Below are 13,796 nucleotides of genomic sequence, written 5' to 3'. Positions count from 1 at the left end.
TGAAACGCACTCAGGCTGCCGGTGTGAAGGACAAATGTGCCGGCATGCGCTGGGTAGATGGCCTTACATCCCGGGCTGCGTTATGAATGTGTCATATGGACTCGTAGCGCCGCCATTAAAATTTAAAAATGAATGAACTGCTCTAACTGGAGGCTAGGGAGAAATACAGTTCTCCGCTCTAGTGGAACTAAGTGTGTATCCATGTACGGGGGTGTATAGCCTGGGTTTGGGAAAAACCATCTACTAAAAACAAGTCAATGCCACACTTTGTGTAACGTTAGCCTTTTTCAGCGAGCCTTCAAATGTGTTATCGAATGCGCTATTTTTAGAGTGAGAACTAGACTTTGCAATTACGTGATATAGCTAAATACTCGCTCAATTTTTTCACAACACTTTCAAAATCTCATTCATTGAAGTTTGAAAAGGGTTTTTGGGGGGATTGAAAGTGTTGAATTTGTGACATTGGCAGTAGGACAGACATGCATGCAGTGGTTCATCGTTAGCACAGACGGCTGCTTGTGCGGTTTTTAAAATGGACTGCCGACCTGGTAGAAGTAAGGGTTGGGCTCAGACTCTCCAACGCCGTTAAAGTCCTCCACGTTAATTAGCTGGAAGTCAAAGGTCAAGCCGGGATTGGGCACCTGGAACTCGGGCAGTTGCTGGACATGAGGCAGGTTTCCCAGGTGTTTGTACCGCCAGTTGTACAAGTTACACAAACTGAAAGACAGAAATAAAAAGCATTATGTGCCGCGCTGTCGTTCTGGCGCCTATTTCAATGAGGTCGGCCATGAGCTTGCGCGACAACATGCTATAACTGCAACTCCTCGGTGATTCACCTGGCACGCGCGCGGCCCTGCGCATCGAGATCAATGGTAGGCACGCCGAGGCGCACGAAGCGTGTAAAGAGGGACTGTTCCATGTTGGAATATTTCTGGAAGGCCATATTCTTTATAACGGGGGGCAACTGGTGGTGGTCTCCGATCATGATCCAACGTTTCAGCCTGCTATAGCCGTCTTCTGGGTTCTGCAGAAGGAGAAAGGAGGCGGGCGATTTTAGGATGACGGCAAATGTGGTGCCTATGTTCAGTCACTGTATTTTCTCAGCTAATTAGATGTGCTTTAATTGGGGGTTGACATTACAGAAATATAATTAACCGACCACTGAAAATCGTGTGCTTATTTAGTCACAGAAATTGGAGATAAGAGTTGGATGGGTGCTTAATGAAAGGAGTTTCGCTCCTGACATGTGACTGCCTGTGACTATAGCGACCCAGTAAACATTGGCGTTGTCGGACGGGCTGATGTGCTTAATGATCTCCCCTGCAAACAAACACCAGTGCTTCTCTTGGGCAAATTACGCACTGCTACCAAAGGCAGGCGCCATTACGCTGCTGCAGCTCATTGGTCGGAGCTTTTCAGAAAATGGGTTAGTCAAGTAGAAGACAGAGTTACAGGGGAAAAAAATGAGGCTTCGGCCAGTGCAAACTTGTAAATAATCCCTTGCCCCAAAACACACAGTCACACGCCACTGAATTTAAACTTTAAACCAAAGCGAGCACACCTGTAGCAGCAGAGGGATGAAGGTCTCAATCTCCAGAATCTGAGCGGCTTCCTCCATCAGGATGTTGTCGTACTGTCACATAGAGAATTTGTGCTATAGACAAAAACCACTTGAAAAACGTGACAACGTGAAAAAAGGCCGGAAACACAGACCTAAGCATGGGAGTGCCTACCTTAAATCCCAGCTCCACGAGATCATGGCGTTTGAGGGCGGCGTGTGTGCAGGTCATGGCAATGATTTTAGCTTCCTTCACCAGGAGATACTTGGAGCGATCCAACCCACTCCTCAGTAGCTCAAAGGCCCTGAACTCCTTTGAAAATCGAGAAAAAAAAAAATCCCATTTCTGCGGTTGTTCATGTTAGCACTGAATGAGAAAACCAAAACCTACTCAAATGAGATTAAGGAATACAGTCCATTGTCCTCTTTCTGCATTTATTTGTCATATTTGCTGGAAGACAGTGCTGACAAAATGACAGTTGACTGCCATCAAGAGGACAGAGAAGAGGATCACTTTCTAATATGGCCGTGATGAATGAGAATATTGACGTGAAGTAGAAGAATTGACGTGAAGTAGAGGCGCCTCTTTTCCTATCAACAAAGTGAAATGACTGCCTGGTCTCCACCCAAACTTTCAGGATTAAAGACATACCACTCATGTACATCCCATAGCCTGCTTGATTTGCTCTGCACAGATGCACCAAAACTATGAAATCCCAAAATAGTTGTCCAAATAATCCCTCAGCTTCCTAGCTCTTCTATATATGATGCAGCAGCAGAGGCCGATGAGCCTTGCTATGCCGGCTTTTTTAAGTTTGCGGTTCAACAAGCAGGTAAGCCCATTCCCGTGTACGTTCTTTTTTGTGATCGGATATTTGGGTGAAACTGTTTTTAACTTTAAAATTGTATTTTATCCTCAAAGTACCACTATCACAGCACAGTGGAAATCCAGCTATATCTTCTTTTTGGTTTTGGCCACCCCTGGGCTCGCCGCAACGAATTATTGGAAATCCAGCTATATGCCTCGCGGAAATGTAATGCCTGCCACACACGCAGAGGAAGGGCAGGGAAGCACTGTAAGGGTAGACGCGAACAGCGCAGAGGAATAAATATTTAATGTGTTGCTATTTTAGCATCAAAATTAAACCAATCAAAACATGCAAAATTGATGAGAGCTATTTTTAACCCCTCTCCCTCCTCCCCCCATGGCTCCAGGGCGGTTGATGGATGAAATCAAGATGGCGAAAAATTCACAGACGCTAAGAAGAGAATGGGGGGTAGAAACGAAAGCTGACAAAAACAGTGAGGAGGAGGTGGAGGGACTGCAGTGAAGCGGAGAGAAGATATCTGTCGGAGAAGGGCCCGGGAGGCAGGATGTGTCCCTGTCAATCCCGCCCCGCGATAAATGTCTGGTATATCCCTGCGACAGCGTTTGCCAAACTGCTTCTCTGTTCGAAAAGGCAGAGACAGATATGCAAAATCAGCAGCCTCGTCTTTTCTTTCGCGGCGCAGACACCGATGCCCCTTAATGGGCGCGCGGATTTCACTGCAGCATGGGCGAGGCTGCAGGAGGAGGGAGAGGTGCCGCGATGCAGTGATAGAGAGGGCCGGCCAGATGAATCAAGGTCACCACACATGGCGGGGTATTACCTCAAACCAATAAATTCCTTTATTGCTTTTTTGCAGACCTTGTAGGTACTGCCAATGAATTTCGAAGGTTTTTGCAGTCCCTATAGAAAATTACACGGTGGGCAAAGGAAGAATGATCTGTGTAAGAGCTTGTTTGAGAATAAAATATTAACTGGGGTGCTGCTGCAATATCGGTCATATGATGTATCATGTGTTTTGATTCACACTGTCAATTGAGAGTACACACGTACACACTTGTTTAAGTCAAGTAGAGCTGCTGAAAGAAGTGTCCGATCAGTCACCGTTCGCCTACGACAATCTGACACTGTTGGGCAAAAAATAACAGCAACCTAGCATGTGAGTGCGGTTGCCAGATCCCCCAAAAAACAGAGGGCTATATTGGAAGATCAGGTGGAAAATACATATAATAGCTGCATGTTTATAAGTTACATCTTGTACTTTATTGACATTAACTGCGATAACAGGTTTTCTATAAATAAAACTGTCTTGCCTCATGGCAGTCAAGTAACCTCTTTATGTCCCAGCAGGTGTTGCTCAGATGAAACTAGTGCATGTGTTTGCGCGTGCATGGGTGACCTTCTTACCTCCAGCTGGGTAAATATTTTCTTTATGTGGCGGTAGCAGCCCTCTGCGATGTCCATGTCCTCCTCGTACGACTGGCCCTTGAACACAGGCTGGGGGGCGTTGGAAAAGTACTTGGGGAATGGAAAGTGTGCGGCCACTGCTTCCACCTCGGCGGTCTTGCCCTGCTTAGGTCTGACTTTGCTCATGTACTCTTCCCAACGAGACACCACCTGTAGAAGAGGCAGGAAAGAGACTTGGAGTAATAGTGATCATATATTTTGGCATCAAGAGTATCCGTGCGGGTTTTATGACACCAATGGCCGCCGCCTGTGACAAACCGTGACCGAGAGCATCGCCTGTGAGAATGCAGTACATTGCATGTATTGCATTGCAATACATTGTAGCATTAAATGTGTCGCAAGTAATTTAAATCAAGCAATAGAACATCAAATGATAACTATCCCAACCTCCTCTGCCGCCATCGGCACCTTTGTCCGATCTTCAGGGTAAACGCACTTAAAAACAATTGGATTTCTATATATACTGTTCTATTATTTGTCTTTAAGCTTTTCCCCTCAAAAAGTACTTGTTTTTTTATTCAAAAGTACATATGGGTACTGGGACAGATTAATAGCATTTAAATTCATTTCAGTTGGGAAATTTTAGTTGATATACAAGCAAATTGAGTCATGAGTTCTGTCACAAAATTAAGTAAACTTGTAAGTCAGGGTATTAATATACTCTACAAGACTCTAATATAAGATGTTATTTCGTTCTTGGGTCATTCTTATGTCAAACTGGGTCCAAATTTAAGATTTGGAACTTTACATGCCACTACGCATTTGCAAAAAGTAATGACGACAAGAACATGTAAACCAGCGTGCCGCTCTATGGACTCTAGACGCTAGCAACCGAGGAGAACATCCGGTACAAGCTTCAAGATTATTGATATTTCAGGGGGAGTGAGCCCAAAAATGGCTTTAAAACAGACAAACAGAAGGAACAACTGTCCATTAACAGAACCGCCGAGGGGAGGGAGTTGTCTTATAATAATGGCTTCCTATATTGAGGTCACATGGTGCACTCGCCTTGAAATGTTTAATGCCTGACTGATTGCAGTGAGCACACACTGGGGGTTCTGCTTGGCTCTGTCAAGCCCAAGTGGTGCATACTGTAATTTGCAGGTGGAAAAAAAACTTGCAGAACACGAAAACATGTTGCAAACAAATGAGCAAATGAGAACAGATAGCCTCACTCTTGCAGAGGTGCTCCAGCTGTGCATCTAATAAACCAGCCTCCACTTAACAGTAGGATAGTAGCATATCCTTATATATATATATATATATATATATATATATATATATATATATATATATATATATATATATTTTATTTTTTTTTTAAGAACTTTGAGGGTAACTTGACCATGCCTGCTTGACATCTGCCTGAACAGACTAACTCCACTATGAATCCTGAAATTAAATCTGTGCGCATTGTTAATTAAGGTAAGCTGCGGTCATAGACGTGGCATGCAAAGAACCACAAGATATTTTCCTCCAGAAATATCGCACAGCTACAATGCTGGCCATCCAGACGGCAGTGAAACTTGAGTTGTCTGATGAATGAATCCACGGCTCTCTAAGTCTGTCGCTAATCGCTGTGTGTTTCTGTGTGTGGCAAGTGACAATTTTCTGTCCGGGTGCAAAAGACTTTTGGCATTAGCATCATGAGACAGACGCGGATGGACACTGGAGCTCAGGCTGGTCCTGGGGATTGAAATATCTCAACTATCTGCAACAGCATGTGGATTAAGGTGCCACAGAGAGGTATGTACTGTTCTTATAGGTCTCACATTACCACTGCATTGTGAGTGCAACTTTACGTGTGTGTGTGTGTGTGTCTGTACACACACACACGCACGCACGCACGCACGCACGCACGCACGCACGCACGCACACACACGGTATTTGTAAACACAAGTGAATGGATTCTCTCAATATATAGCTGATATATGGGCGTGTTGTTGATAGCCTTACCTGATAGAGGTAAAAATGGCCAGCAGTCTCACAGGTGTAGGAAACATCGCCCGGGACACCCAAGCTTTCTTGCAACCTTCCCACTTCTCGTAGGAGCTCCAATCTTCTGGCCAGCACGTAGTTAACTCTGCCATATCTGGGGATAGGCGGCACTGTGAGGTTACTTGTATGCTTACCTGTAGACTGATGTAAACATTCAAAGAATAAATGAGCACACGAACCACAATCTACTTATTTATGTCTAAACACGGATTCAAAGCATCGCCCGTAGGGTGTTGTGATTTGTGGAAACTGAAGACGGGCACGTGCATCAATGCAGACAATGGTCTGACGCACCTGCTATGATAGGGTTATTGAGACTATTTTCTTGTGCACGACGTGATGAATTGAACCATCAGGATGTAACGCCACTGCCCAACAAACAGGGATGACCTACATTCATCAAACCCTCTTGCCCCCTGTGTGTCAGGTAAAACTAAAACAAGTTAAAGTTGAAATTAAAATCTCCTACCGTCGAGTTTAATCTGCATCTGATTGGGTAATATTCCTTAATAAATGCAGACTGCTGTTAAGCTTGACTATATAGCTGTTATCTCTTGTTATCCCTTGCAAGGATTACTGGACAAATTCTAAGTTGGTATTCCAATTAATGAGCAAAAACACATCGAAATGTGAGGTCAAGCGGTGATTTGACAAAAACAGCAGAAAACTTACAGTGCAAATTAAAGCCACAGAGAAGAAAAAGGTTTGCTTAGAGCCACACGTGTGTCCTTGGCTGTACACATTGTGCATTCATTCGTCTTATTGAGCAGCTAAACAATGTTGACAAAAAAAGCAATTTACGAGAGGCAAACAGAAACGCTCCACACACAAACAGGAAGTGGGAGGGGTCATGGGGTAATATAGGCTAAATGTATTTGCAGAAGATCCTCAGTCAGCAGACGAGTAAAAGACAACCATACTGCTCTGGCTAATTAACCTGAATAAAACAAATAGGTAGTGACCTTGTTTCCAAGGAGGAAAACCCAAGGCTTCATTTGATTTTTCATAAAAATATGGCCAGATTACTATACCAGCTTTCCCATATCATTTGTGAATACATAATAAAATAAACTCATTATAATACCTTGATGTGTCATATATGAATCCAAATATTCTGTCCTGGTTAATTGTCGTCAAAAGTGGGCTTTCTTTGCACCCGAGTCGAAATGATTTCTGATCAAAACCAAAAGGTCGAAAACAATTACATGCAACGCAATGCAGCCGTTCCTGTGCTGCAAACGTGAAGCGGACAGAAGATCTAAATCAAGGCGATACAAAATACATTGTGAAATGCGAGCGAGGGCTCTTCCTTTGTTAGGCATTCAGAGAAGCACTGCCTTCCACTTCTCATCTGGTATACGGCGTTAATTGAAACCCCCTGGCTCGCTCTTCGCGCTGGTGTTGGTGAGGCGGAAGGAGCACGGAGTTTGACGGTCGTTGAGAGGAAGCCCGAGCATAGAGCACATTAATTGCTGCTAGCTAAAGCTCTCTCTTTTATGTGCAGTGCTGCATATTTTAAGGATATAAGAGAAAGCCTCGACGTACAGACTCCGGTTCCGGAGCGGTTCCAGTCACACATTGATGGTGAATGAGTAAATATACACAGGGCATAACAAATGAGGGATGCGCATGGACCCCTCATCCAGAGGTGCAGCTAAAAAGCTACGGGGTGCAATTTGCACAGAACTTCGGATGGCCGAGGTTGTAATTAACGATGAAGGCAATGGGAAAGTATTAAATAAATATTATAAGAAAAAAAATCAAATTTATATTCAGTGACAGTGAGCTATTTATATACGGGAGTATGGCTCAAAAGATTTCAGAGCGAAAGAAAAAACATGTAGCTGCTAATCCATCAAATACTGCTTTTAAATATAGCATCCAATACAGAACTGCAAATATTAGGGGCATCTTGAGGGAAAAGTGGCTAAAAAACATAAAACATAAAACAAAACTTCAGAGAAAACATAATTTCAATCGAGACAAGTAACATCATCATCAGAGAAATCATTAATTACCAGTGTAAAAACGTGATAATATATCAGTGCTATAACTTATTTTTTCCACAAGAGTTGGAAAATCACTTTAACCACCTCCAATTTTGACTAGTGCCACAGGCGTATCGCAATTCTACTACACTACTACATTTCTTAATGTTACAGTTTATACAGTATAATAATCATATTACATATCTACGAAAACCGCTGTGATCTGCTGACAAACAATTTCTCGGCTTCGTATGTTTTAAACCCATGTTTTTAACAGCAGAATTGCCGCTCTGAAACCCAAAGCTAATGAGTTTTTAAGAGGTGGATTACTTAGAAACTTAAATGCCCATAAAAGGGCATGCATTTTGAAGCAGGTCATTCACAAAATGTCTTATATTGCCTGTAAATAATGGACATGTTCTTTACTAAGTCATTCTTATTCATCACTCTCATGATTCATGTGAAGAAAGTGCTGTTTTATAGTTTTACATTATCATCCCTTAGCTGTAGTGGGACACAAATTATTTGTGAGATTGTTTTTTCACACACATCCACTAGTTAGTCTGCCCATCTTTCTATATAAAGGAAAAAAAAAGGTTTTCATGTAACTGAATGGAATGGGCTAATGAAAGGAACATACATATTGGGGCATTTAGGAAAAAAAATGGCAGAGATGTGCAATCTGCAGAGTCCCCTTCTGGTTATCTATGAGATGCAGGCAGTCATGGAGAATCGGTGACGCCAGCGGTCCTTTAGCACCTCTGCACTGCACGATGCCTGCCGGCCACCTCCTTAGGAATTGGCCAGTAAAATGGGTCAATACTTTTTCGACCAGAATAGTTGACGTGGAGAGTTATTCGGGAGTTACCCTAGTGGGGACGTGGGGGGCAGATGCCTTTTAATGAGGGAAAGATCAGGTGAAGATAAGTCCGGCCCACTTCCAGGTGTGCGGAAGTATTGAGCAGCCCTGTTACCACGTCTCTCCAGACCAACTATGTGAGAGAGCAGCTGCTTTTACGCGTGTCTATATGCACGGTACGCTTGGCTGACTGTGTCAATGCCTTAAATTAAACCGAAATGGTTGCCTCCGCAGTGCAAAATGTATCAGAACACTTTCAAGCATGCGCGAATAAAAGGTGGGTTTATAACAATAAGAAGAAATATAATTATCAAGCACTTTTCCTAAAGATAAGCGTTGACGTATGTTTGACCGTCAGTCCTCACCTGCTGAAGTCCTTCTCAGTCTCCAGCTCCTCTTCTCCGTGACCGAGACGCAAGAGGTGGCGCTCGTCGATGTCCAGAGCCATGATCTTCTCAAATAGCTGGTTCAGCGCCTGGTGTGTGACAGAACAGCGTCTTCAATTCCCATGTCTTTTATATACGTTGTCAAACAGCTAATTGCACTTTATTGATTTGTAATAGTTTTTCAAAAAAAGCATCTATTTGGACCGGGTCATGGTGTATTCCTTATTTAAAATGTAATAAGGATATGTATTGGTTAAAGTAATATAAACTGGAGGGACTATTACATGGGTGCAAAATGTTGCGTACTTAGCAAACATATAGTTCCAACCGGCAAATGTTCAGCAAAACAGCAACAGATTTCTCAAAGACTTAATACTAAGAGAAAAGTCTTGAGTTTTTCATGGTTTGAATTGAACAGATGTTTCCAGCTTGTGTGTGCGTGTGTGGATGTTCCGGGTGTGTATTGGGGTTAACCTGATTCGAATGTGTGACAATGAGAGTCCTCTGCTCGGGGAAGTTGTGATAGAGGTTCGAAATGATCTGCACGGCGACATCTGTTTTTCCTGTCCCTGGTGGCCCGACAACCTGTTGGCACATGGTTAGTTAGCACGTATAATTTAAAATATTAATATTTATTAATCCTTGTCAAATCTTATCGCGGCAACTGGATGGGATTTGACAATGACCCGGATGACTAAGAACCTTCACTGACTGCATTTATTAAAATTAAACTACTTTTTGCGTGTGTGAAAGAGCAGGGAGGGCTCAGCAGGGAGTGATTCGGTACATCAGAGGTGGTGTGTGGAGTAAATACCAATAAATTTCCCATAAATATTCATCAACTATTCCTATTTTCATGCTTATTCCTTTTAAAATAATTAATATGCAGGTGCAGTTTAGTGGAACAACTCAGATGTAGAGGAAACTGGGTAGAGAGACAACACGGCCGACTGATTTACAGAAACAAAATCAAAGGTGGTTTACAGGGAGAAGACGCACTGACTAAAAAGTGATCGGCATACGTTAGAGGCTTGATTTGGCCGAGGCCTACCATGGTGAGCCCAGGCTGCATCCCAGCTCTGATGGCCTCGATCTGAGTTGGGGTGAACTGAATGGTGTTCCTGCGGCAAATACAACATTGGATGATGTGGAGTTCCAAAAGTTAAGTCATTAGTCAGTGAAACTCAATGGGCTTGACATTTTCGTTCAAAAAAGGAAAACAAAACATTTTGAAAGGTCAGACTGATAACTTCCGTTGGTATCGTTTTGACCGTCTGACCTAATTATCCTATGAGTTGCAAGACATGAACCTTGGGTGTGACCGCTCACCGTTTGGGTTGGTTATAGGGATACGGCCCTGGGTTGGGGGTGACGTAGGGCTCCACCGTTAGGGTCTTGTCCTCCTCTTCCTCCCGTGTGTCATCGTTGGCCTTTCTCTTCCGTCCTCGGTCTTGTTCTTTCACAATAGGAAACTTGATTCTGAAAATTGGCGACGTGGGAGCGATTAGGCTTTTGTTAAAGTTGCATCTACAACTACAACAAATAGATAATTATGTTAACACGGAAATTGTCTGATGGCTTAGACGTTTCTCCCTCCAACACCTGATGATCCAAAAGTATGGTTTTCACCTGAAAGGTGGTACTTGGAGTTCAGGATTCTCCTCCACGACCTTCACAGAGAAGCCTGGGAAAGAGGCACGCAGATGGTCCAGGGACAGGAAGGTGTCGTTGAAGTCCAACGTGGAGATCTGATTTGGCATTTTGGAGTAGTGGGCGCTGTCCGGGTCGCCGTAGCCGAGGATGATGTTGTGAAGCCAGTCGGGGACGACGCACTCTGTGTTCATCAGGTTTCTGATGGTCTCCAGCACCGCCTGGGACACGGACGGCGGCAGTTAAACAGAAATAATGAATGAGGAGCAGTCAACAGAGACAAAATTGCATGCTTTGTCCCACAAGAGGAGGTTTATCGAGATAAGAATAGCTGTGTTTAGGGCTGATGGGACAGCGGGAAGTCTGTCAATTAGGTTTTAATAAGCTGCAAACCGTCTGACACCCTCCGCAGCAAACACTGGGCAGGAAACATGTTTACTTTCATCCACGTCAAACATCAAAGGGGGATGAGAACGTCTCTAGGATACCCCATTAGTTCCCGCGGTTATCAAATATCCGAGGAGCGAGTGAGAGGAAAAGAAAAGAAAAAAAAAACACTTCAAAAACATCTGTCACTCTTGCGAACGCGGAAAGCTGAAATTGCAATTATTGTGGATGATTTAACAATGTCGATACAATTGGTAGCTTTCAGACGACGTGGTTGCGGAATCCACGCGTTCTGCCTGTCGGAAAAAAAACTTCATGACAAAAACCAGATAACGTGGTCTACGCCAGTGTTTCCCAACCAATGGCAAACATAACTGTGCCGTGAGAGATCATTGATGGCGCTGTGGAAAAATGGCCTCTTTCACCTGATTGGTCCAAAAAGTATATGTTCAACACAAATAATGTGTCTTTGTACATCTATCTATTTGGGAAGATCTGTCACACCTCCCACTGCTCAAACAGCAGAGTAATTAGTGATACTTTGAGTGGGATGCCATGGATAAATGTTTTAAAAGAAAAAGTACTCAATCGGGACAGTCTGTCCTGAAGAACATTCTGACCCGCATGATGGCTTAAGTATGAGTAGCGGTCAGAACAAAGTAAAAAAGGTTAGCTCAAGACAATACTGTGAAAATTTGTATTGCATTTTCTCAGTTCCTGCAATATCAGCTTTGTGCTCAACCAAACAGAGCCACATTGAGTAAGTAAATTGAGACTCCAGTTTCATTCTATTTCATTGAAAATGTTGTTGACATGTATATTTGGTGGTGCGTCCTGTGATTTTTCTAATGTAAGATATGCACCGTGGTTCAAAACAGGTTGGCAAACACTGGTCTACGCAGTAAAGTGTGCAGCCTTGAGTGGGCGGGGAAACACCGACTCGCCCTGACCCCGACATTATCCTTTCAATACCCGAAAGATTTTAGCACGTGCGATAAATAGATCACTCCGTTCACGGCCCGAACCTTGAAATTGTTCTCCTTTGGTTTGCGTCTCATGATGATGTTGAACGTCTCGTACGGGTCCTCCGAGCCGGTCTGGATGCTGCCCGTCATGTCCTGCTGGTACTGGTTGGGGTCGAGCCATACTCGGAAGGTCCTTGAGTCTCCGTGGAGCTTGGGCCTCGGCTCTGGTCCTGGAACGTGACACGGAGGGGGCCGGTGAGTACTCGTAGTTTGACACATTTTCTGGGCCCAATCACTAATATTAAACATGAAACAGTCGATTTATTTTTTATTTAAATACAGAGTTTAAGAACGAAGCATCTGAACAAATGTCAGTGGAGGGCTTCAGATGGACAGTCACTGCTGAAGGCTTGAAATACAAGCTGAATGTAAACAAATCACTGAGCTTTTTTGATAAAGCAGTTTAAAGAGCTAGAGCTGGAAGAACGAGCCGTAGACCCATGCCGGTGAAAACAGAGGACGTAAAGCAAACGACGACAGTTAACGAGAACACTGAAATACAAGCGCGAGACGGCGGGAAGAACAACAACAATCAGCGAAACAGAAAAAGCAAAGTAAGATCAGCCTCATTCGTGAAAATCAATAACACATTCTGGAATGGGGTAATTTTAGCTAATGGCTAATAATCCTACAAAAATAAAGAAATAAAAAAATAAATAAAAACCTTGATAAAATACCTCATGACACCACGCCAGTGTCTGGAAACAGAATTGCACGTGAATGTATGAGTGACTGCCAGGGGGGCTTACGCTCAAAGAAATACTGCGGGCAGAGACTCAAGCAGATTTCCGGAGAGATTCTTACATGGCGCAGTGAGACAGAGATCCACTTGACCTCCTGTATGTGTGTGTGTGTGTGTGTGTGTGTCAGCCTGTGTCAATGTATGCTACCCTGTGTGTGTGTGTGTGTGTGTGTGTGTGTGTGTGTATAAAACTGTGGGGCTCATCAAATCCCCCCTTACTAAAATGAGTGTGTTGATACTTTAGGGGTATTAGCTACACCATCAACACTACAGGACAACAGAATGAACAGCTGCACAAAGAGCGAATACAATTACAACAAGAGTGAGCCATTGTATTGAAGTGTCAGTCATTTAAGGGTGGGATTAAATTAACAAAAGTGTCAGACAGGGAGGTATTGTTCATCTAATTTAAGGATAAGATTTCTGGAAACGGCTCAATTTTTTTGGAATTGAAGAGGATATTATGCGACAAGCAACGTTATTATATTTCGTATTGTATGTAGATCAGTAACCTGCGACCTGAAATGTACCTCTTTGCATGTGTCTCCCACCAAGTGTCCCGTGATTTACGTGACATCACCGCGCCACCCAGTTAGCTGACTACCACTTATCCCCGGTGGGGATCTGAAAGTTTAACTAAGCCGACACCGGCGGGCATGTTCCCTGGCAGGATGTCGACTTGGAAAGCCCTGCCCTCTGCATATTTAATAACAACAGACGAGGGGAGGAGAGGGTAAATGGCGCTCCGGTGCATGGATACGTGTTCCGACGGGGGGGATGCAAAACAAAAACAAAAATAGCAGGGGTGCGGGCTAATTTAGGTGAACCCTCCACTCAGTGGGGCCGCATTTGGCTGCAGGCAAAACCAATAACTGGTATATGGATGAAATCATATCCCTGTATGTAAAC

At 43.6% G+C, this 13,796-nt stretch overlaps 1 protein-coding gene across 1 annotated transcript in view; it reads right to left on the bottom strand.

Annotated features, from left to right (window-relative positions):
- aqr (aquarius intron-binding spliceosomal factor) overlaps positions 1-13,796 on the bottom strand; it is a 46,007-nt gene that overhangs the window by 15,046 nt on the left and 17,165 nt on the right. Inside the window, exons 20-31 of the mRNA XM_086155077.1 lie at positions 12,146-12,315; positions 10,713-10,954; positions 10,413-10,562; positions 10,135-10,204; positions 9,558-9,668; positions 9,063-9,172; positions 5,809-5,944; positions 3,793-4,002; positions 1,734-1,871; positions 1,562-1,633; positions 837-1,024; positions 546-717 (exon numbers count right to left, since the gene is read on the bottom strand). Coding sequence (XP_086011203.1) covers positions 546-717; positions 837-1,024; positions 1,562-1,633; positions 1,734-1,871; positions 3,793-4,002; positions 5,809-5,944; positions 9,063-9,172; positions 9,558-9,668; positions 10,135-10,204; positions 10,413-10,562; positions 10,713-10,954; positions 12,146-12,315 — 1,769 coding nt within the window. The remainder of the gene's footprint in view (positions 1-545; positions 718-836; positions 1,025-1,561; positions 1,634-1,733; positions 1,872-3,792; positions 4,003-5,808; positions 5,945-9,062; positions 9,173-9,557; positions 9,669-10,134; positions 10,205-10,412; positions 10,563-10,712; positions 10,955-12,145; positions 12,316-13,796) is intronic.

Source organism: Fistularia commersonii, chromosome 1 (assembly GCF_037954325.1).
Source record: "Fistularia commersonii isolate RoL2024-O1a breed Wild chromosome 1, RoL_Fcom_v1.0, whole genome shotgun sequence".
Classification (NCBI taxonomy): Eukaryota; Metazoa; Chordata; class Actinopteri; order Syngnathiformes; family Fistulariidae; genus Fistularia; species Fistularia commersonii.
Note: the sequence above shows the minus strand (reverse complement) of the source record. Positions and strands in the feature narration are given on the sequence as shown.